Consider the following 24824-nt stretch of genomic DNA (forward strand, 5'->3'; position numbering starts at 1 on the left):
CTGAAGCCTGTGCGCCCAGAACCCATGCTCTGCAACAAGCCCACATGCAGCAATGAAGACCCAACACAGCCAAAAAAAAAAAAAAAAAAAAAACCTATTCAGTATGTTTTATGAAGAGTCACATTTCATGTAAAAATAGCAGTGAAGAAATAATTTTCCTAACTTAAGACATAATCTAGTTAACAAAATAGATTAAAATAAATCTGAATAAGTAAATAGAAACACTGTGCATATATTAAGTTTAGTTTAATCCGGTTTCCTTGTGTAAAATCTTCTACTGTACCCTCTTTATTTTTTTAACTAGCTTAAAAACATTTTTTTAAATTGAGGGTAAGCTGATAATTTAAAATATCAATCAACTCACAGAATTTCCACCCAGCTCACCTCCACAGTTATATCTTATCAACACGCTGGCATACATTCAGTAAGAAAAGATAATGATAAAGAATGGTGATACTTCTGGGCCTCCCTGGTGGCGCAAGTGGTTGAGAGTCCGCCTGCCGATGCAGGGGATACGGGTTCGTGCCCTGGTCTGGGAGGATCCCATATGCCGCGGAGCGGCTGGGCCCGTGAGCCATGGCCGCTGAGCCTGCGCGTCCGGAGCCTGCGCGTCCGGAGCCTGTGCTCCGCGACGGGGGAGGCCACAACAGTGAGAGGCCCGCATACCGCAAAAAAAAAAAAAAAAAAAAAAAAAAAATTAAAGAATGGTGATACTTCCTTTTAGAGATGATAAATACTATAGAGAACACAAATCAACACACACTCCAAAGAGGAAAATTCATTTAGCATTTTTCTAACCACAAATTAAATATTCACTAACAAGATTTTTAGGACTCAATTTTGTTTGCGTAACCCTTACTAAAAAATAAAAGGGACATCATTAAAATATCAGTAAACACCTGCTATTCTTTACACGCTCCTTAGGCTAAACTTATAAAACCAGATATGATTTTTGTTGAAGGAAATTACTATGACCTCTCTCACAGTCCCATCCTTTCCCCACATAAAGAAAATGCTAGGGACTTCCCTGGTGGCGCAGTGGTTAAGAATCCCCCTGCCAATGCAGGAGACACGGGTTTGAGCCCTGGTCTGGGAAGGTCCCACATGCCGCAGAGCAACTCAGCCCGTGTGCCACAACTATTGACCCCGCGTGCCACAACTACTGAAGCCTGAGTGCCTAGAGCCCATGCTCTGCAACAAGAGAAGCCACCACGATGAGAAGCCCACACACTACAGTGAAGAGTAGCCCCTGCTCACCACAACTAGAGAAAGCCCATGTGTAGCAACGAAGACCCAACGCAGCCAAAAATAAATAAATTTTTAAAAAGAGAAAATGCAAATGATGCCCAATTTAATATATGTTCTCCAATGACTCTTATCACTTAAAATTACAACACAGGTAAGGAAGGAAGAAAAGAAAAGGTAGTGAAGTGTATTTGAAAATTGTGCTTTCTTACCAATATGTTGCTGTAGAGCCCAAGAGGAGTTTGAGGCACGAGCAGAGAGCATCTTTTCAACAGCTGGAGGAAGCCTCCTCCAATTAGTAAACTCCAAAGTGAAGATAAGGATGTCATCGCTGATTGAGTCAATCCTATATTGGCAAGATATTAACACAAAATTAGACACAAAATACACCAAGGTTCACCCTGAAAACAAACACCACGTACCTATTCTTACAACACCTTGATGTGGAAGGCAGACAGAGAACTGCAGCATAGAAAATATTCATGAAACTAGAGGCAAGTTCAGTGGACATGAAAAATCAGCTATAGTTGCTACAGGAAACTCAAGTGACTGTGCATGTTGTTGTCCAATGGATGACAAAAGGAGTTTCTACTCTTACAGAGGGTAGGAATTTTCCTACCCATTCCCCAGCAGCAGTGGTAAGAAAAGACAGATTCAGTGTCACTGTCATTAGTGGATTTGCCATTATTTCCTCCCAAATGGACCATCTTGCCAAATCTAGATTGGTCATCCTCACAGACACATAATTTAACAGTCCTGAAAGGATAAAGCCCAAACACCCAAAGCTGTCCCTAAACTGAGTGTATGAGAGAGATGGTTTGTTTCTGACCAGCTCTCAGAGATGTACTACAACTGTTCTCCTATAAGAACCTTTCCCATTATATTGTAGATACGGCTCTAAAGGACATACCAGAATAAGTTTTGTCTTTAAGAACTGAAAGAAGTTGTTGAAGACAAGCAGTTCTCCTTCTATTTTTTAAAAATAATGTCATATTTCCTACCAACCCACCCAAAAGAGACTTCCCAAATTTTATAAGCACTTGAATCCTAAGAGAAAGAGCACTGACCCAAGAAAAGCTCTGATTTCTAACATCACCTCTACTACTTAGAAACATGTTGCCTAAATTCTTTAAGCCCTAGATCCTGGTCTCTAAAATGAGAATAACACTTAACCTACCTATTTTAGGGGACTATTCATGAAACTAATGGAGACAATATAGTAAACAGACTTTTAAAACTATAAAATGTTATATAAATATCTGATATTACTAGAACTGGTTTGAAATTTTCAGTATTACATTTTCAGTGGGCCTTACAACATTGTACACATGAAATTTAGTCAAAGCTTAAAGAGAACTCTAAATTCTAACAAGATCCTTATTTTGTACTCAACTAGATACTCCCCTACCATCACATTGTTTGAAGAAAAATAAAATCATTAGGGTCTCTGGTGATTACTTCAAAAACAGAAATTATTTTCAAGGTCGCTTTTTTGGAGACATTACTGAGCAAGGACAAAAGAAGGGAAAAATAGAAGTAAAGAAACTGAATAATACTCTAAACCTGTCATCTCAAAGACAACTTATTTCTCGTAATTCAGGGTCAAAGTATCCTTGAAATGACTGATTAGAGAGTATGAAAATTATTTCCTAAAATCTTAATTCTCTAATATGCAAACTTAAATAAGGAAAACTTAAACTGTAGCACAAGTGCTTTGGGAAACATTTTACTTCTCAAAAAGCTCTCAGTGAAGCCATGATTTATCAGAAAATATTGAGAATAAGTGAAATGATAAAATATATTCAAATGCAAACAACCTCCTTCACTTTCTAGGAACCCCACACCAAAGGTTACTTGGTTCTGGTTGCTAGTTTCTTTTTTAATGGTTTCATTTTTCTACCTTAATGTGCTGTCTCACTGTGACCAAACACAAAGTCATTTTTGTGCAGTTATCTAAACACACACAGAAGAAATAAATCTGTTTACACAGCTTTAGTTAATATAATGTTGAGTTTTATTTTACCAATGCTGATAATGGCACTGAAAATGTATTGTTACTGTACTACATTGACCGTTATATTGTACAAAGCAGTTGCACAATCATAAACCAGTGACAGTTAATCAACTAAATGCACAGATGACATTTACTTTCTATCATTCGTCTATTGCATTGGGGGTGTGAGGAAACCTAGTCTTGCATTTAAAGCTGAAAAAATATTTCAACTCTGCAGATTATATTGTGACAGGCAATTATTCAGCCAGATACATCTTTAAAGACTATTTAAGACAACCAATACCTAGGAAAGACATTTATAATTTACATGACAAAGATTAAGCAACAGACTTACATGTTATATAAATAAGATATAACCAAAATCCACTTTAACAACATATTGACATTTTTATGGGATAATTATTTTATAACAGCTCTTTGAATGTAAATTTGATCAAAGAAAGCAAAACATTCATCACATTCAGTGTAAACACTTGCTTTATTCATTCAATAAAAGATCAGTAAGCAAAAATTTGACCATGTTAAGCATTTTTATTGCTAAAGTGAAATTTTCCATCGTATTTTTTCTAATGAATATAAAGTGACTAAAGTTCTCCTTCAGAGTAAAATGTATGCAACTGGCGTTCTCAATTCAAATAGCTGAAGTTTTACAATTTACTACAAAATAATTTGTAGTTTACTGTTTATTAACTCTTTTCTATCCTAATACATCCAATAAATATAACACAAACCCAGTGGCTTATTACCACAAAAATTCTCAAGTGGGCTAGTCACATGGGGGGAAGGGAACCTTGTATCAGAACTAGGGATGGGAGAGTATATTTTACAAAGTCTTTTGGGAGGATAAAGCAAATTCCCTTTCCTTCCAGCAGTCTATGTAGTTGTCTCAGGAGGAAAGGAAAAGAAGATACATTTAATTTTTTCCCTGAATAATTTCTTCCTAATTTAGGAGTAGGAAAGAGCAAGAAAAGTTGGCCCAGATCCCCCTAGGTTAGGCAAGGGATTAAGGTACCTAAAATTAAGTGATAAAAACTACCATATCCCTGGGGATACACAGGGCTAAGGCAGCATAGCACAGGGGTTACAAAGACAGACATGAGCCACACTACTGGACAGCCTGAGTCCAAACCTAAGCTCTCACACTAACTAGCTGTGTGAGCTTGGGCAAGTATGTTAAATACTTTGTGCCTCAATTCCCTCCTCTATAAAATATGGATAATGGTATCTACTATGTTTTATATTAAATGAGTTAATAGTAAAGAACTTAAAATAGTACCTACTGTGTATCAGGCAATATTTTAAGTGTTGGTTAAAGAAATAAACTAGAAACCAGAATGGAGCATGAAGGCTGAAAGTAATGGGCAAGTAATATGGAGTCGAGTTAGTATCTTCAGTAGAAAAACACAAGAAGCATTGCTGAGAAGAAAGTGGGTGCCCTGGGAATAAGCACTAAGTGAAGTGACAGAGGAAAGGGAACACACTGTCAGAACTGCCCACAGCTATCTCATGTGTTGATTGGATTTACAGTAGCATTTTGGGGAGTGAATCCTAGAACAGTGAGGGGTAACTGCTGTTAGCTATCAGGAGCCCAGACACAACAATAAAATTCACTAAGTAAAAAGTTAAGGGTCCTTAAATAGCTTTGTTAATAGCTAGATATAGCATTCATTAGTGTGCGTTTCCATCTCAGTAATGAGTGTGTGTATGTGTGTGTGTGCACATGTAAAAGGGGATTTTTTAGGACAAGTAAACATACACAAATAACTTTTTAAAATTAGATTTCTCAATGAATTGTCAATAATTTTTACATCTCATTCAGTTATCTAAAAAATACAATGGATTTTTGTAAAATTTTATTGAAATGGTATAGAGGGAATTGCAACAGTGAGTGATTTGACAGGTAACTATGTATTAATCAGCTGTAGACAGAAGTAAATACAATCGGGTACTGAAACCACTGTAAACTATAAACAAAAAGTAAAGTGGAGATCAGAACATGTACCTAAACTTTGCTTTACTTCTATATTCCTCAAACCACCTACCAGAAAGCAGTTTTCCTCACAAGCCACATATCTGAAACATTTAGTATCAGAAAGGGATGATAGTCCTAAGCATAAAACCTCTGCTTAGTGAAAATTCTTGAATTCTATATTATGGCAGACATAATAAAAAGGTGAGATACTGGGATCCTGCCAAACAAAGATATGTTCTTCACTTACAGATGGAGAAGCCACCAGGCGGAAGAAGCAGTCCCAGAAATGCAAACAAAATTTACAAGCAGGAACCACTAGTGTTGCCTGCATGAATACCAAAGAGGACCTCTTTTGAAAAGCAAAATTTAAATAACAAAATATCAGAGCACTTTTCTGCTGAAATCCAAAATCTCAGTATTTGTCTAAACATTATTTCGGTAAATGGTAATTTCTGAAGCACAAAAAAGAAATCTTCTAGATGTTTCATTGAAATTTTATAAAATACATTTAATTTTTATGTTCTTTATATTCTATTTCCTCATTTGACTCGAATTATCAGGCCAAAAGAGTTCTCTCACCGCTACAATTACCTTCTCGGTCCATCTAGACACATAACTCTTGAAAAGGTTGGTAAAACAGTTTTTATCCTTTTGCCCTAGAAAATTTGACTCAACTTTCATATAATCACTCATAGGGGATGCCCTTCTGAGAAATCACTTGAGGTGAAGAGTTATTTCCTCAGCTACTCCAGAAATCAGTATTTATTGAGGGAGACTAAGTTCAAGTAGACAAGTTGCTATAGGATAGGAGTATTCAATCTAGTTGACTAAGGGATGCTAGAAATCTCCAAAGCAGCTACAACCATTCTGTCACAGATATTTTAAGAGCAGCATGAGGGATGGCCTAAGTAGAAGAAATAACCCTCTCAGGAGGGTTCACTGGCATCCATTCCTTTCTACTCCCTTCCAGCCACCTCTGACCTTTTTCCAGGACTCTATCCTTACACTCAATCTCACTATTAGCAGCGCCCCCAATTCCTTCACCCCAACCCAGCCATCACAGTCAAAACACACATAATAACAACCTCCTCCCAACACAGGGATCTCAAGAAATTGGGGGAAATTAAAGGTAGTACACTCACTCAAAAAGAGTAAAGTCCACATGGTAGGATTTCTTACCAAGAACTGCAGAGGAGATTCAGTGGGTCAAATCCAGCAAGCAGGAGAGATGGCAACCATTCTTTATATTTTGTCTGTGCTTTAACTGCATGACTTATAAATTCAGATATGTGGCTCCATGATGTCAATGGGCAACATTTCTTCAAAAAGTAGCGAAATACTGAAAACCTCTCATACTTCAGGCAGTATGCCAAATGAAGTTCATTTAGCTGGGCTCCATATTTCAAAAGAATATTCACAATTCCCAAGAAGTCACAGCTCCACCACAAAAAAGAAAGAAAGGAAGGAAGGGAGGAAGGGAGGGAGGCAGGGAGGGAGGGAGGAAGGAAAAAGAAGGGAAGGGAAGAGAAGAGAAGTTAGATTTTCACATTAAAAAAAAATAATTCTTACAAAGTTAATAGTAGTTACAACTGGAAAATAAGAATAGCAAATGGGATAGTGGATGATTTTTACATGTCTAGTAGATTGAGACTAGGGGACCAGAGGAAAGGGAGGGTTTTACTTTTTAATTTACACCATTCTGCATGGTTTTTAGTTTCCAACTATGAACAAGTCGTGTCCTTAGAATTTAAAACATTTATCTTAAATAAGTAAGTTTTAAAATTATCATTGACAAGTAGAAAACTCTTCTCAAATTGTGATTTTTTTTGCACAATTAAGTATCCATAATACAAAATACTTGCTAAACAAAGTTAATAAAACAATGCGACTGGTCCCTAAAGACAGATGATTCAGTCTAGGAATCTCCAAGATACCACTTCCTTCAACAATAGCTAAGTCAATTTCCCTCTTACTTTTAAACTTCTAATGGTAAAAAGCAATCATACAGAAAAGCTTTTTTTAATGAACAAAAATTTAACTTACAGCTTTAGATTTTTAAATTAATCTTCTTTATCAAGTGTTTTACAGAATAAATGTGTTATCATTTTATACCTATTGAATTGGTTACTTTAAAAAAGAAAAAATTATCATCCAACACTGCTAAGTTGCGGTTAAAATGATTGAAAATAAGTGTAACCCTTTTATGAGAGAGCTAATTGGCAAAATGCATCAAAAGAGGTTTCATAGGGCCTCCCTGGTGGCGCAGTGGTTAAGAGTCCGCCTGCCGATGCAGGGGATACGGGTTCGTGCCCCGGTCTGGGAGGATCCCATATGCCGCGGAGCGGCTGGGCCCGTGAGCCATGGCCGCTGGGCCTGCGCATCCGGAGCCTGTGCTCCGCAACGGGAGAGGCCACAACAGTGAGAGGCCCGCATACCGCAAAAAGAAAAAAAAAAAAAAAAAAAAGAGGTTTCATAGCAAAGTTATAAGGAGCACAGACTGGAGCCAGAGTGCTCAGCCACTTATTAGCTGTGTGAGTCTGAGCAAGTTATTTAAACTTTCTGGCACACAGAACTAGCATTATGTAAGTATTTGTAAAATAAAATGTAAAGTATATGTAAAGTAAAATACCACACAAATTAAAATACAATATAATAAACATAAATCCTGGGAATTTATCCAAGAGACAAAATAAAAAAGAAATTATATCCTATTTGCACAAATATATTAACCATAGTATTGTCTATAATTTTTTAAAAACAAATTTTTAAAAAACAGAAATTACCTAAATGTTTAACAGAGGAGCAGTAAGTGCAAAATATTACATAGTCATCAAAAACTACAATTCTGATGGTTGTGTGACCACATTTTAAAAACTGTTTATGATATAATTTTTTTTTTTTTTTTTTGTGGTACGCGGGCCTCTCACTGCTGTGGCCTCTCCCGTTGCGGAGCACAGGCTCTGGACGCGCAGGCTCAGCGGCCATGGCTCACGGGCCCAGCCGCTCCGCGGCATGTGGGATCTTCCCGGACCGGGGCACGAACCCACGTCCCCTGCATCGGCAGGCGGACTCTCAACCACTACGCTACCAGGGAAGCCCTATGATATAATTTTAACTGTAACAAAGCTCAATAAACATGTAAGTTCATTACACACACAAATGTGAAAGAAAATATGCAAGAATAAAATTAGTCTCCCTCTGAAACTGGCATTAATGCTATTTTAAATAACTAGAAATAAAAAAGAAATATTTCATTAATCATAGTATTATAGAATCTAAATAATGAAGTCATAAAAATAAAAGAGAAAACAAACATAAAACATTTAAACCATTGTCATGTGATGCCTCCTACTTCTGAGGACTTATGTACAGAACTTGAAATCAAGGTTTTAAGGCAGTTAAAACACTATATACATAAGTAAAATGTCACCTACCCTGTGTAAATTTTTGTAAATCTATTTCATTTGTTCTCCAATTTCTGTTCTTTTCTTCAGTTAAAAGATTAAATGGTAATTCTCTTTATTATTAATAATATGCATAGCAATTAGAAAAGAAAAATCTATAATTCTTAAATTTCTTTATAAAAATTAATAAATTCGTTGTCTGTCTACCATATATTGCTATTTGTTCCAGGAAACTCCCATCATTCATATCAGTGTTCTTGAAAAGAGCCCTGTATGCATGTATTTTTTCTTCTGGCTGCTTTCAGATACAGGAAAGCTGAAAGAATTTGTTGCCAACAGTCCTGCACTACAAGAAATGCTAAAGGATATATTGATACTTCTGACCAGTGGTTCTAAACAGTTATAACCAATATAATTGGTTTATTTCAACTACATCCACCTCATTTAACTAGCTTCTCTTTATTACTACGGTTATTACTTGTTGATTCCACTACAGAACAATCAACACATGATATGGACTGTTGAACACATTCGAGTAAACATGTAGGTAAACAGTGGGAAAAGCTCAAGACATTGCCTCATTACAAATGTGATACATAATTCTCAAGAAGACTGTTAATTTTCAAGGCATCTGTGTTTACATGTACAATTCAGGGACTGGCTGAACTCTTCCCTCAAGCAATTTGAAACCATCAATGGCCTAACCATAGATACTTTAGCTCTTAAAGAGCAGTTTTTCTGCTACAGAATACAAAGGTAAACGGGAGCCCTAAATGCACCCTGTTAGATTAAGTGCTACAGATAGCTAGATAACCTATTTTCTGTTTAGAATAAAACTACAAAACCAAGAGGCTTTCTTATTCAAGTTTCGAATATAGCAACGAGACATGTGGCTCATGCTAAGAAAATTTTAAGGACAAGGCCACAGATAAACCAACCATCCATCTCTAAATGTGAGAGGAACATGTGCATATAATTCCCTATAATAACAAACTTTATTGAGAAATTATTCTGTACCAGAATAAATGGTATGTTAAATGTGTTACACCGAAGATTTGCCTTTATCTTCACAATCACCCTAAAAAGTAAGTTTTAATATCATCTCCACTCTAGATGCAAAAACTGAAGCTTAGTCAAGCTAGTAATTGGTAGAATTGGGATAATAATATCAAACCAAAATCTAACAGTGAATATGATACAGCAAATATCTGAAATATCTCTCCTACATTATAAAAACCAAACACTTCATGAAACAGTCAAATTGAGAATTAGTTTAAGGCCAGACCTATGTTTCCCAAAGTATGTTCCATGGAACACTAGTCCCTGAAAAATGATCTATGAGAAAAAGGCTCCATAATGAAAATATTTGAGAAACTTTATAATATACACTAGTCCATAAAAGGACAAATACAGTATGAACTTAAATTTTCAACTTATATGGTCAAGTGTTTTTCTTCAACCTCCAGATACCTTTCAGAAGAAGTAACCTTAGAATTAAAGCAATGGATCCAATAGCTAATCTGAAAACAGCCTAATAAAGAGAGTATAAAATGCCCCAAAAGTCTGTAAACACAGGAATAGTGTATTTATTGTAAAGTTCATCCTATGTTCCCAAATTTCTCAAACTTTTGTAGATTCATTCCCCCTTAGGAATTCATAAAACACAACACCATAAGAAAAATTCTTAGAAGCCCTCCAGGAAAGAAATCTAATTACCATTGCTTAACCCTGTGTTTCCCAAACTTAATTAACTAAGGAACCCTTTTAATCCTGTGTATTATCTATTAACAATGTATAGAATAAGTACTCTACAAAACACACTTCGGAAAACCCCACTCTAAATTTCTTCCAATTATCACATTGCCTTGTGTTAGAAAGGACAAGAGCATACTCCTAAAAGGCTTATGAAACTGCCTACTGCTACACTATAAAGACTTTTCCAACAAAACTACCATTTATATGGTGAATAATAAACACAAAATAAAGTGGAGGATCATAAAACTTTCTCAGCATGCCCTGAGCTTCTGCAAAGGATATTAAGAAGGTCTCAGATACATGTACAAGCTCCAGAAACTCAAGCAACTTCAGTGCTCTATGATGACCTTGATTATTATATGTTATTGAGTAAGAAGAGTAGACCCTAAGGCTTAGATAAAACTTTGGTTAAAATGTAAACTACATGGACATATGCATGTGTTTCTCCTAACACTTAATACAAATTCTCTTTCAAGCCCTGATGGAGAATTGGAAAAACTCATCAAGTCCTAGAGTAGTCCCTCCCATTTAACATAAATATCAAGAACAAACTGTGACACATTAAGAGATTCCACATTATATAACAGTGAAAATCATAAGACACGGAGAAAGAGGAGAAGTTTAAAAACTAAAAATGCAATGTCTAGACCTTATCTGGAGGTATGTACACTTTCCATCATACTGCTCTTTGAAGTTCAAAAATGTGCACAGAAACAGGCCCAGATAAAAAAACACAGTAAAAGGAAATTCAACATGTTAACAAGGTTTCTTTTAAACAAATAGAAATGGGCAAATATCTTGAGAATTTTAGTTTCAATTACCCAACAAAATATCCAACCAACTTATCAGCTGAATCATCAAAAGGCCATATAATAAGTTTTATTGAATGGCTTTCAGCCATCAGCTGAAAATAAAATAAAAACATTAGGTTGTGTCAGATGTATCCATGTGTGATATGATGACAAGAATGGACACAATTATTTTTACAAAACTAATGGGATAACAATGATTAGTATCAATTAGAAAGACAGACAAAATCAGGTCGGTTAAGCCAGGATCTCTTTCTACATTCATATAGAAAAGGCATTAATATTTGTTCAAACTGTCCTGAAATTTCTCAACTTCCTGCTCTTCCACCCATTCCAGTTAAAGGAGTCTTTTTCTTCTATTTTCTCATTTGAGTTGAATTACTCAGCTATGCCCTTGAAAGACTGGCTTCATGTCACTAAAACTGTTAAGTTGTTAGCCCCAAAGGACAAAGAATGCTTTTGTACGATGGTGGAGGAGACAAGACACCTTTCTATCATGCTTTGGAGTGTGAGAAGAGCTAAGGGTCACTGCTTCAAATGGAAGCTTATCCTCTCCAAGGGATATCCAGTAAAAAAGTTTCAGAATGCTAATCCTGAGCTAAAAAGTTACATCAGCTGAATAAAATAATAAAGAAGGGAAAACTTAAAACCCAGAGCCATTATTTATATTTATTATTTTCATCACCTTTTGATATTAATTATACTATTTGTAAAAGCAGATATGTTTACTAGAACGTAACAGGCCAACAGTGCAAGGAGGGTCACAAGTATTAAATTTCTAGATCTCTGAGAAATACCAGAAAACATACAAATAAGAAAACAAAAGTTTTTGACTCATTAATACCTGGAGTCAGTTAAGTGCTGATTAAATCTTTCTACAACAATCTTACACCAAACTAACATTATTGTAACAACACACCATTGCTATAAAAATGAAATTTCAAAACTTATACCACTAAACTTACCTCATTGTCTATTACCAAATCTCTGAAAATTTGAATATTTAATAATTAATTTTGGAAAATGGAGTCTTCCAAGTTCCCTGGTATCATTACTGTGACTAAAACGCAAATTCTTATTCATAATTGGTAAATGTAATATAGGAAATTCAAACATTGTTTTTTAAGGAAAAACAGCACAAAAAAAGTTATTTTTAAATGAAAATTTTAGTCCACTGTCCTTGCTTTTTAAATAGTAATTGTAATTAATTTAATTAATTTTAAGTATGCAACCATAGAGAATCCAAATTTTCAGATGCATACTTAATGAAAGAAATTAAAAATTAATGAATTTTTCAACTTCGGTTTTTTTCCGCAGGCACTAGCTATATTACCCTCTGATACACTAAAACAAAACCTACTGGGAGAATGACAGTTTTCTTGCTTGATCAGCTTTACATCGAGTCCCAAAATAATCCAATGATTTTCACATTACATGTACAGTGATGACACGCAAACTAAGAGCCAGACACTAGCTTACATAAACATAATATAGAGACTAAAAATTTAATTGGTGCTCTTTTTTAGATATATGGAGGATGGCAAAAATGAATTTCTTCTCCAGAAATGAAGAAGAAAATTAACCTTGATATTTTTCTGTGTGCCAAAAATTGTGCAATGTACTATATATTTTTTTTTTTCTTTTTTTTTGCGGTATGTGGGCCTCTCACTGTTGTGGCCTCTCCCGTTGCGGAGCACAGGCTCCGGATGCGCAGGCCCAGCGGCCATGGCTCACGGGCCCAGCCGCTCCGCGGCATATGGGATCCTCCCAGACCGGGGCACGAACCCGTATCCCCTGCATCGGCAGGCGGACTCTCAACCACTTGCGCCACCAGGGAGGCCCTACTATATTTTTATACACATTAAATGTGAGCATATGTGATTATGATGCTACCATTGCTTAGATTTAGTCCTTTGGGAAATGTTTCCCTGTCAATTAAATTCCCCGCAGAGTAGGTAATAACGGCAAAGATATATCAAAATTAAGTCTACTGCCATGGGCCCAGGCAAACAAAAAGTCAACTGGAAAGACTAGGAGAATGTACCCTCATAAAACAGATATTCTGATGTTTTGATGACTTTTTTCCTTTAGACTAACAAATAGTATTTTCCAGTGACTTTTCTTACTGAAAACCTACCTTACTAATTAAAAATACATTTGGCCCAATTACAAGTTCCCACATGAAAGAAAATATCTGACAAGCCCTTTTAAAGCCACCAATTTTAGTTATGCTCTATAGGGCCATTTTACAGAGCAAAATTGCCAAGAGTAGCAAAAAACAAAGTTTGTTAGCTCATGTCTGTGACCAAAGACCACCATACGCCACACTGTTGCTTCTTTACTTTTAGTTTTCAGCAGTTTGATTATTGAGCATGCTTTTCTTTGGGTTTATCCTATTTTGGTTTGCTGAGCTTCTTAAATCTATAAAACTTACATCTTTATCCAATGTTGGGAAGTTTTCATCATCAGTTCACAACCTCTTTCTCCTCCCTTCTGGACCCTAATGACATAAATGTCAACCCCAGTCATACTGTCTCTCAGGTCCCTGAGGCTCTGTTCCTTTTTTGTCCCCCAAGTCGTCATCTTCTCTGTTCTTCTCTTTGGATAATTTATATTGGTCTATCTTCAAGTTGACTCTTTCCTGTCAATTCCATTCTGCTATGGAGCTCATATAGTTAAATTTTCATTTCAGATTTTGTATTTCTCACTTTTAAGAAGTCCATTTAGCTCTAGTTTTTATTTCTCAGCTGAAAATATCTACCTTTCCATTTATTTCAAGTGTGTTTACTTCATTAAGCACCATTATAATAGCTGTTTTCAATTATTTAATATTTCCAACATCTAGATCATCTCAGGGTTGACACCTGTTAATTGTCTTTTCCCTCTAAAACTGGTCATATTTTCTGGTTCTTCATATGTCAAGTCATTTTAGACTGTATCCTGGACATTACGAACAGTAATGCTGTGTGTAAACTCTAGGCCTGGGTCCTGTTATAATCTTTTGAATATAATACTGATTGTGTTTGTTTATTTTAGCAGGCATATAACCTACTTAGGTTTAGACTACAATTTCTTTTTCACCTCTACAGACTGCTGGTTCAGTTCTCAAGCCTTTGCTATGCTGCTTTGGGTCTGGCCCCATGAAATGTACCATTCAGGGGCCTGAGACTTGGGTGATAGTTCAAATCTTGTTTTCAATGTCTGTCCTGTGCATTCAAAGCTTGGATGGGCTCTGGACATATGCAGGTTTGTACACAGAATTAAGAGAACCCCTTCTCCAGCTCTCTCGGCTCCAGGATTCCCCTCATACCCTCTGTTCCACAGGGTTCTATTTACCTGATTTCTCAGGCCAGAAAAACATTAATTTTAAGGTGTTTCGGGGTTAACAGGGGTACTGCTATGGTTTAATACGTTTAATTTAAACTACACTTATATAAGATGATGAGGCATGAGCTTAGCTGCTGTGACCAGGACCAAAAATATTCCTCCAAAAGTAAGATGAAGACTAAAACAGATTATTGTTATATTGGACACATAGACATACAACTATACAAAACTATACAAAACCATTACATTCTGATCAAATAAAAAAATGTTCAGGGGCTTCCCTGGTGGCGCAGTGGTTAAGAATCCGCCTGCCAATGCAGAGGACACGGGTTCGATCCCTGGTCCAGGACAATCCCACATGCTGTGGAGCAACTAAGCCCATGCGCCACGACTACTAAGCCTGCGCTCTAGAGTCTGTGAGCCACAACTACTGAGCCCACGTGCCACAACCACTGAAGCCCGCGCGCCTAAAGCCTGTGCTCCGCAACAAGAGAAGCCACTGCAATGAGAAGCCCACGCACTTCAACAAAGAGTAGCCCCCGCTAGCCACAGCTAGAGAAAGCCCGCGCACTGCAACGAAGACCCAAGGCAACCAAAAATAAATAAATAAATGCATTAAAAAAATATTCAATTCTGATTTAATAACAAAATACGATGAGATAGATATGTACAGAGAAAGGCAAATGAATCAACTAAAGTCATCAGTATAGGCCTAGTGAGGTAAACTAAAATAATTAGGGCTCCTCTGTTTATAAAGACAAAACCTAAGGAAGTATACCATGAAATCGGGAAAGTTATGCATAGAGTGGATCCCAGATACTCAGATTAACCAAAACCCCAGATACTCAGATTAACCCAAACCCCAAATACTCAGAGTACAGTGTATACGTAGAAGCTTAAATTCAGAACAAATGAAATGAACTACTATTTTACATAGCAAATATTACAAGATGGTAGAGACTGAAAAGCTTAGCAAATAAGTTTTTGATAAATGTTTAAATTAAGTCATAGCTAGCAATCCATAATGGTGAATTCAGGAAAGCCAATGAAATTTGAGGTAAGCCTGCAACCTCTTTTGCGTCATTAAAAACAACAGCAACGGGCTTCCCTGGTGGCACAGTGGTTGAGAGTCCGCCTGCCGATGCAGGGGAAACGGGCGGAGCGGCTGGGCCCGTTAGCCTTGGCCACTGAGCCTTCACATCCGGAGCCTGTGCTCCGCAACGGGAGAGGCCACAACAGTGAGAAGCCCGTGTACCGCTAAAAAAAAAAAAAAAAAAAAAACAGCAACTACTTGCACAACTTATTCCATTATTGCATGGACCATAGATTTTACTCAATATGGCTTTTCTTACACATAGCCTTATTCTTACCATCTATTTTAAAACCTTAGGAGTCTTATAGACAAGTCTTGGCCAGAATCTAATCAATAATCTATCAGTAATTCTTCATTTATTCTACTCACAGCATCATGGCAGATAAGCAAAAGAAATATTTTAAAAAATTTTAAACTGAGTGTGACCTACAGAAATAAATGCTACATACCAAATACATTAAAAATGCAAGAATATCTAGAAAACTAAAGTTTTATTTTAGGTTCATAACAAGTCTTGTAAATATAAATTTCAAATGATAAATAGCCTGACACACGGTCAATATCATACTTGACAAAGATATTTTTAACTTTTTTATGTTTTTGCCTCCCAGCTTTACTGAGGTATAACTGACAAATAACATTGTAAGATAGTTAAAGTATATAATGAGGTGATTTGACATACATATACATTGTGAAAACATTCATCACCTCAAATATTTACCTCTTTTTTTTAAGAGCATTTAAGTTGTACTCTTACTTAGCAAATTTCAATTATATAATACAGTGTTATCAACTACAGTCACATTATACATTAAATCTTCAGCCCTTATTCATTGTGTAACTTAAAGTTTGTTTTAATTCTTAAATTGTTTTGAAGACCAAGGAAATCAGAGAATTCCTGCATTTACTTTAATATATTGGAAGTATGCTCTAAAATTGCTACACCAAAAATATAATCCAGAGCCAAAGAGAGAAGGAAAAAAATCTGACATTATCACCTAATTTTTATTACAGTTTGACTGAACAAGGTGCATCACAGAAGGCTTTTGTTTTTGTCTGTTTTTTGTTTTTAAGTTACCAATTTAGCTCTAAGACATATTGCTTCACAAAAGAAAGTCACTTGGAAATACATCTCCATATAGCAAAAAAGAATAAAAATACAGCAAATATACATACTCCTTTTGGAAAGCCATACACATGGGAGAACTGAATCCGAAGACGAGGCACATCTGGGCATCTGGGTGGTAGCCAGACTGGAGCAACATTTCTAGGCACTCTTCATGCCCTCCAAACACTGCTGAGTACACAGGACTCACTTTGTTTGGCCCAGTGTCACAGACCCGGTTAGTAAGTGGTATTAACAAGTCCAAGATTCTGCAAATACACAAATTCAGGGGTATATAATGCTTTTATATGTACATAAGCGTAGACATTTCTACAGCACATATTTTGGGTCACCCATTGATTGATTTTAAAAAGTCTTTCTGTCTTCAGTGTGCTTTCTATCTACAGTAAATTATTACAAGCTACATACTCCGAAATGTTACGCTCATTATTGTTGCTTAATAGAAAGATCCTTAAACATATCTGAAGCAGAGCTAAATAACGTTCCCATAAAAGTAAACAGATAACACACAGTCCTTTATTTTTCATGAATTATTTACCTTCCCACCAGCAACCACCTTCCTCCCCAAAATTCAAATTTTATATTAGATATTTTAGGATCTAATAAAATTTTTTAAAACTTCATTATACTAAATATAAACTTGTTATCAAGAAAACAAGTTATTTTCCTTCATAAAGTAGCAATCAAAGTTTTATTTTTCTAATCAGTAAGAATTTTTTAAGATGGTGAGTGACATGAAATGAATAGTATTTTCATCAGGAAGAAGTCAGAAATTCTGCTAAAATATTGTATTCTCAGAAAAGAAGATGAGCTCTTTAAATATTAAGGCAGATTTATTTAAAAATTAAGAATAAATTAAGAATTTATAACATTCTTTCTCTTTGCTACTTTTCCTTAGGTAAGGTAGGACTAAGATAATATTTAAGGAGAACTTATATTTCACCATGAAGGAAATTATCAGTGACAAACAGAATTCTCAAAATTGAGAACAAATGAGGACAAATTCTCAAGAGGGTTTTGGTATCAATTTAAAGCTCAGAGTATAATTGTACCTAAGATTTATGATTAGATAAACAATCAACAGTTAAGAAAAACATCAAATTTTTAAACCTAAGTACTTTGTTAAAATAAAGAATATGTTTAGTGTCTCTTATATGTAATAAATGTGCTAAATTTTTTTAAATGAGTTGGAAAAATTATACTCTTCAACAGGGCACAAACATGATTACAAATATCTTTAAGGAAATAGTAAAATACCATGCCACCTAGTGGCATAATAACCCAATCACAGCATCTGTTTTCCTACTATGTATACATACTAAAGACAAGACCATTTCACTATTACTTTTTAAATTAAAAAATACTAACAAGAGCTATAAAAATTATTATTGTAGTAGTATGACTCTAAAAACTTTAAAAATATATTTTAAAAAACTGTTTGGTACCAATCTATGTTAAGACAGGCTGCCATATTCTCACGGTATAACCAGGCTTAATAATTTCTGAGATTCCTGGAACCCCCAATTTCAGGGAGTTCCAACTTTGGTTAAGTCTCTCTCTCTTCAGATAATACCAAAAATTTCACTGGAATTTCTGGCTAAGGAAGAAGAGTAATAGAAGCAGGAGAAAGTACCAAGTTGAATTTGAAATAAGACAAAGAGACGTCCAGTCAAAGGGTTCAAGATGTGGAGGACTACCCAGTCCACACAAAAGAGATCACAAACTCAAAACCTTCCTGGGGTCAAGGAGGTAACAAAATAAGTTGAATACAGCCATTGGATCAATACCTAAAGATGCCTGGGACAAAACTGGAAAGGAGTGGGAGAGTACAGCCACAGCTTAAGAAGTCAGACAGAAGACTTAACACCCTAAGAAAGCCCCTGGGGCCACTCTGCCTCACACTAGGAAAGGGCAAGACTACGAGTTGCCGGGATTGCAAGCGGGACAAATGTGGGGGGTGGATCTAGTCACCCAGCAGATCAGTAGAGAAGGGAATACCAAGGGTTATGCCTGGAGGTAAAGGGTCTGGCCCAGAAGATCTATTTCTATTACCTTTGAATTATGAGACCATTTTTATTTTCCATTTTTAACACTTACTTTGTATGGCCCATTTGTGCAGCTGCATGAATAGGTAACTGCCAATTGTCCTCATTACAGTAAAGATCAGGATCTGCCCCACTGGAAAGCAAAAGCTCCACACATTCTGTGTGGCCCTCTTGAGTAGCAATGAACAAGGGAGTAGCTTTGTCCAAGGCTTGACAATTGACATTTGCACCTAAAATAAACGTTTAACATATAACCCTCCTTAATGCAAATAATAATAATAATAATAATTAACAAAAATTTCAAAGCAGCTGCCTTAAAAGGGTTTCACAGTACACAACAGCTTTTCTTCCTTAGTGGATACTGTTGTTAAAACATATTAATTTTCATAACTTATTGGTAATCATTTACATTGTTTTTACTTTTATGTCAGCAAGAAAACAAGTGATTAATATTTTAGAATTCATTTTTAAGCTAAAATAAGAAACTTATTCAATGAAGGATTCATTTCATTCCAACAAGCACTCTGAGGGTCCAGTAAGCAATCATTTAAAAAAGGAAAAATGCAAACCATCAAATATAGATAACATTTCTGATCATTACTGAAAGGATAAGAAAAAAATCTAAATTATGAGACTTTACAGATGCCACTAATTGATTCAGGCTAAATTTGTGAAAAAAAAATTCCAGTAGATATGATATACATGGGGGCTATGCCTTTAAACTAATGTTGACTATACTCTTCATTATATCACTTTTCTTCATGACCAGTGCATGATAAACAGATCCCACATTAAAAGGAAAAAGGTCTATTTAAATGGGTTTCTAAACTGATCTTTTAAAGCATAAATCTAATCAATTATTTAGACGCAAATGTATAATGATGTGAAAAAGTTTGGTGACCTCAATTTTTGTGAAGGTTTCAAAAATAGCAGACTTCCTCAAACTTCTCTCATTGACAAATAATGTGTTAAGTATGCTAAGTATGGTGTTAATACATGACCATGAGAATTTTTAAATTTCTGGAATACAGCTCAGTGAAAAATCATCATCATCAAGGGGGGAAAGACTACTTTTTTAAAAGGATGTTCGGGCTTCCCTGGTGGCGCAGTGGTTGAGAGTCTGCCTGCTGACGCAGGGGACGCGGGTTTGTGCCCCGGTCCGGGAGGATCCCACATGCCGCGGAGCAGCTGGGCCCGTGAGCCAAGGCCGCTGGGCCTGCGCGTCCGGAGCCTGTGCTCCGCAACGGGAGAGGCCACAGCAGTTAGAGGCCCGCGTATCGCAAAAAAAAGAAAAAAAAAAAAAAAAAGGATGTTCCATAAATATACCTTGAATAAACCAAAGCCCTGAGATGGGTAAAAACAATGCAAAACACAAATGGTAACTTAGAGTTTATGGAACTGTCAGAAATTCCAACTGGATAGTCAACATGTCTAGATACACAGAATATTCTTGACTTGTACAAGGTGGCTTCACCTACTGTCAGCCTCAGAAAGAAATGAACACTATAGGGCTTCCCTGGTGGTACAGTGGTTGAGAGTCCGCCCGCTGATACAGGGGACATGGGTTCGTGCCCCGGTCCGGGAAGATCCCACATGCCGTGGAGCGGCTGGGCCCAAGAGCCATGGCTGCTGAGCCTGCGCGTCCGGAGCCTGTGCTCCGCAACGGGAGAGGCCACAGTGGTGAGAGGCCCGCGTACCGCAAAAAAAAAAAAAAAAAAAGAAAAGAAATGAACACTATAACTGAGAAAATACTAAGTCAAAAAAGAAACCTACTTAACTTTCTCTTTTAAGCAATGTTTTGTTTTGATTGACAATTTCAATGTATAAGGAAGAATAAGGAACTAGACTCTATAAGATTACAGGTAGAAAAGTTGGGAAGATGAGAGATAATTCACTGAAAGGAAAGTCATTTTAAAGAGTTAGAAACATGTATAGTTACATTATAAACATACCTACATACCTTTTCAACTTGCCATTCATAACTATTCAGAGAGGAGAAGAAAAAAAGAACAAAGGAAAACAAAACAGGTGCTTAGTGTTCCAGGAGACAGGCTCAGCATGAGGAGTCATTAAGCTGCAGTTTAATCTATTTCATTCTAAATATTAGCTACACACGAATAACTGGAACTTATGGACTGGAAGTCACAAAATACATCACAACAGTCCTTGGGAAGGTACAACATAGAAGAAGGAAGATGAGAAATCACAAGTCCTGGATCCAAGTCCTGATTCTGCCAGGGAATACTTTCTAGATCTTTGGTAAGGCACTTAAATGCTCAGAGCCTGGGATTCTTTTTTTTTTTTTTTAATTAATTAATTAATTAGGCTGTGTCAGGTCTTAGTTGCGGCATGCAGGTTCTTCTCTAGTTGTGGCATGTGGGCTCCAGAGCACACAGGCTCAGTAGTTGCAGCATGCAGCCTCTCTAGTTGTGGTGCACGGGCTCTAGAGTGCACAGGCTCGGCAGTTGTGGCACACGGGCCCAAATGCCCCGTGGCATGTGGGATCCTAGCTCCTCGACCAGGGATCGAACCCATGTCCCCTGCATTAGAAGGTGGATTCTTAACCACTGGACCATCAGGGGAGTCCCCAAGCCTGGGATTCTTAATACCAAAAAAAAAAAAAAAAGCTTGAACAAATGATTTGGGGGATTCTCTCAACTTTAAACTTTGTTTTGGTAATTTATTAAAAGTTTAGGTATTACAGAAGACATGTGAAAAGTCTAAGTATTAAAAAAAATTGCGTGGTGGCAAATCTGGTGTATTTCCCATCTGCTCTTGACTGTCCATGCTTCGTCAGGTTAGCAGTGTGAGTGCACACGCAGTGTCTGGAAGAACTGAAAAGCTCTTACATAACAAAAGTTTCTGGTCACAGAAATGTCACACAGAGTAAGAATGCCACCTCAACACCATCCTCTCTGACAATGCTGAATGTGTAATGGTTGTCACTGGGAAACCTTTAACAGGCTTCTGTTGCTATTTATTAACATAATAAAGTATAAACATGCTTTGAAATAAATCCATTTAAATATCACACAATTGATCAAAACATACAACTCAAAGGGTTAATATACAAAATAACTATCTAAAAAATTAATTAAGCCTATACTAGTCTTGTATCCTAGAAAGTTGGAATTGCTCAGGTCCCTATAATAAAGGACAGCACCATCATTAAACTTGCCAATAAACCTGCTTTAATGATAGATCATTATGGTCCTACTCAGATAAATTAATAGTTGCGCATTGTATTATGTTAGTAATAGAGACTTAGTAACCAGGCTTATAAATGAACTTGTATGTACTCTTATTTACCACTAATATAAGACCATAAATTCCAGAACCTGATTTATATCTGGTCAAGAATTACTCTTCCTAAGAAGATACAAAGTTAAAACTCATGATCTTAACAGTGTAAAGGCTAATGGATTAGTCTTACCTGATGATATAAGTATGCTCAAGCTTTCTAGCTTGCCATATTGAGCAGCCACAAATAAAGGTGTGATTCCAAAGTCATCCTGGCATTCCTTGTTTGCTCCTTTTTTAAGAAGCAATTTTATGATCTCAGCATTTTCCTAAGGCACAGATTCATATTTTAAATAAGAGAAAACAAAGAAAATAGAAGATATCTTTTTTATTGTTGTGTGTATGTTTTTTATCCTCACTAAAGGGAAAAAGTGTATTGGTGGATGGGAAGAAAGTGTTCAACAATCAGATTATTCTGTACCTTTAGCTAGAACATTAAACATAAACAGATAAAACACTGGGAATCTCTAGGAATTATAATCCTTATAAAATCCTGCAAAATTAGTTTGCAAGTACAAGCACTAAGATGTCATCACAGTTTCTAAACACAGTGCTATAAATAAAATGAGCCATTGCTCGCTATCAATTTATATCCCCAATATTCTGATGGTCTCTTAACTATGCTATCAACATTTGAAAAACTTAGATAATCCCTGCAGCCCAAAGCTACTAGAACTACTAGAGCAGTTGGCTTATTCAGAATGACCGTTAGCATTTAGACTGCCTTTTCTGTACTGCACTAACCATCATAAATCACAGGCAAGTAGGAAGCAAAAACTGTATAGAACTGTCATTTTAAAAGGGTAAAATACACAATTTACATGGAAATGAAATAATAAATTCAGAGTTTACCTGAAAAGTAGCCTGGTGCAAGGTGTTCCATCCACACATAGAATGGGATCCATTAACATTTGCTCCATATCGAAGTAGCAGCCTTAACACATCTATCTGTCCATTTTCAACAGCTGCAATACAATAGTCAAAAAAATTATTGTTGGTAAAAAGCCATGTTTGTAGGACTGGGCACTTCGGTGATGTTACCATCACTTATTCAGCTTCTAACTCACAATACCGTGATCATTCCTATCAACAAATCAAAACATATATGTACTCCTTATGCAATTCTAAAACATTTATCACAATTGTCTTAGCCCAAACCCATTAATATATACATCCTTTTGGTACATATATAAAATTATTTTCAATTGTATCTTAAAAGATACAAAGGAAATGCAAGCAGAAGGCAAACATATCCTCTTGGATAATGGAGATAATATGTGTTTCTATTTTGTTAAAAATACAATTGGGAGGGGGATGGGATGAACAGGTCAGAAGAAACAGTAGCAATCTGGAGAAAAAGTCTCAAAAGAATTGAAAGGTTGGCTATTACCATCTGATTACAAATGACAATAGTAAATGACAAGCAAACTGAAAGCACAATACTGCAAGTCTGCATCTTAGATATTTTTACCGTAATAAACAACAATCATTGTTAAAATGATGTTCTTATATCAACCAATGAAAATTTAGTAGAATCTGTTTCACATCCAATTCATACATCATTATCAGTGACTGCTGGCAAAAATCACTCCATAGCCAAAAGCCTGAGTTGAAGATTATCAGGTTGTCAGTGGTGATATATGAAACAGAGTGTAGATAAGTTTGTTTCCATGAATTAGGGAGACCTTCTAAAAATGAAAGTCGAAAAAATTTGTTTTGATTATTACATACGCTATAGAAGTCAGACAGAGAGAAAACTTTTAATATCATAAATACATTAAGATATCTGATGTCTGCATCTCTAGTGAAAAAAATTTCTCAATGGCAAAATGGCATTTTTATAGCTCTCGCTAATTATTTCAAAATAAGGCAAATGGTTAAGTGATGGTTAATCATTAAGAAATAGTGGTTTAGGGACTTCCCTGGTGGCAGAGTGGTTAAGAATCCACCTGCAAATGCAGGGGACACGGGTCCAAGCCCTGGTCCATGAAGCTCTCACATGCTGCAGAGCAACTAAGTCCATGCACCACAACTACTGAACCTGCGCTCTAGAGCCACAACTACGGAGCCCGTGTGCCACAACTACTGAAGCCTGTGCACCTAGAGCCCGTGCTCTGCAATAAGAGAAGCCACTGCAACGAGAAGCCCGCACACCACAACGAAGAGTGGCCCCCGCTCACCACAACTAGAGAAAGCCCGCGCACAGCAACAAAGACCCAACACAGCCAAAAATAAAATATTAAATAAATAAATAAATAAACCTTAAAAAAAAAAAAGAAACAGTAGTTTAGAAAACTGTATTTACAGCTTACATCCTACTACCAAAGCCTCTCCTTTGGAAGAATTGGGTTAACTTCTTTGTCCTTATATAATAAGTTACCAAATTGGAGGGGGAGTGGGAACCATACTGTGACCAAGTATATTATACTTCAATGAAAGTTATTAAAAAAAAAAAAACCCAGACTCAAACTTACTATTTGTTTGCCTCCTTATCATTAGTAAAGTACGCTTGAGGAGAGAAACTGTGTTCTGTTCCCCTTACGTGCCCCAGTGCCAATCGCAAACAGAAGACAGGCAATAAATAAGCATCGACTCCGTGAATGAAAAATAAATGTCTAAAATAAAATATGATTTTCTTTTTAAGAATTCATTCCTCTCCAAACAAAACAGCCTTCAGAACTATACTTCTGGATATGACAAAATAACTGGTACTAAACTAGCCATCATAAGAGTG

General features: G+C 36.3%; 1 protein-coding gene across 2 annotated transcripts in view; it reads right to left on the reverse strand.

Annotated features, from left to right (window-relative positions):
• Positions 1-24824, reverse strand: part of ASB3 (ankyrin repeat and SOCS box containing 3) — a 96180-nt gene that overhangs the window by 15127 nt on the left and 56229 nt on the right. For both annotated transcript variants that reach the window (XM_060116605.1, XM_060116606.1), the window contains exons 4-9: positions 22943-23055; positions 22224-22359; positions 18843-19020; positions 16796-16993; positions 6411-6668; positions 1458-1591 (exon numbers count right to left, since the gene is read on the reverse strand). In XM_060116605.1, coding sequence (XP_059972588.1) covers positions 1458-1591; positions 6411-6668; positions 16796-16993; positions 18843-19020; positions 22224-22359; positions 22943-23055 — 1017 coding nt within the window. The remainder of the gene's footprint in view (positions 1-1457; positions 1592-6410; positions 6669-16795; positions 16994-18842; positions 19021-22223; positions 22360-22942; positions 23056-24824) is intronic.

The sequence above is a fragment of the Mesoplodon densirostris genome, chromosome 14 (genome assembly GCF_025265405.1).
Source record: "Mesoplodon densirostris isolate mMesDen1 chromosome 14, mMesDen1 primary haplotype, whole genome shotgun sequence".
Taxonomy (NCBI): Eukaryota; Metazoa; Chordata; class Mammalia; order Artiodactyla; family Ziphiidae; genus Mesoplodon; species Mesoplodon densirostris.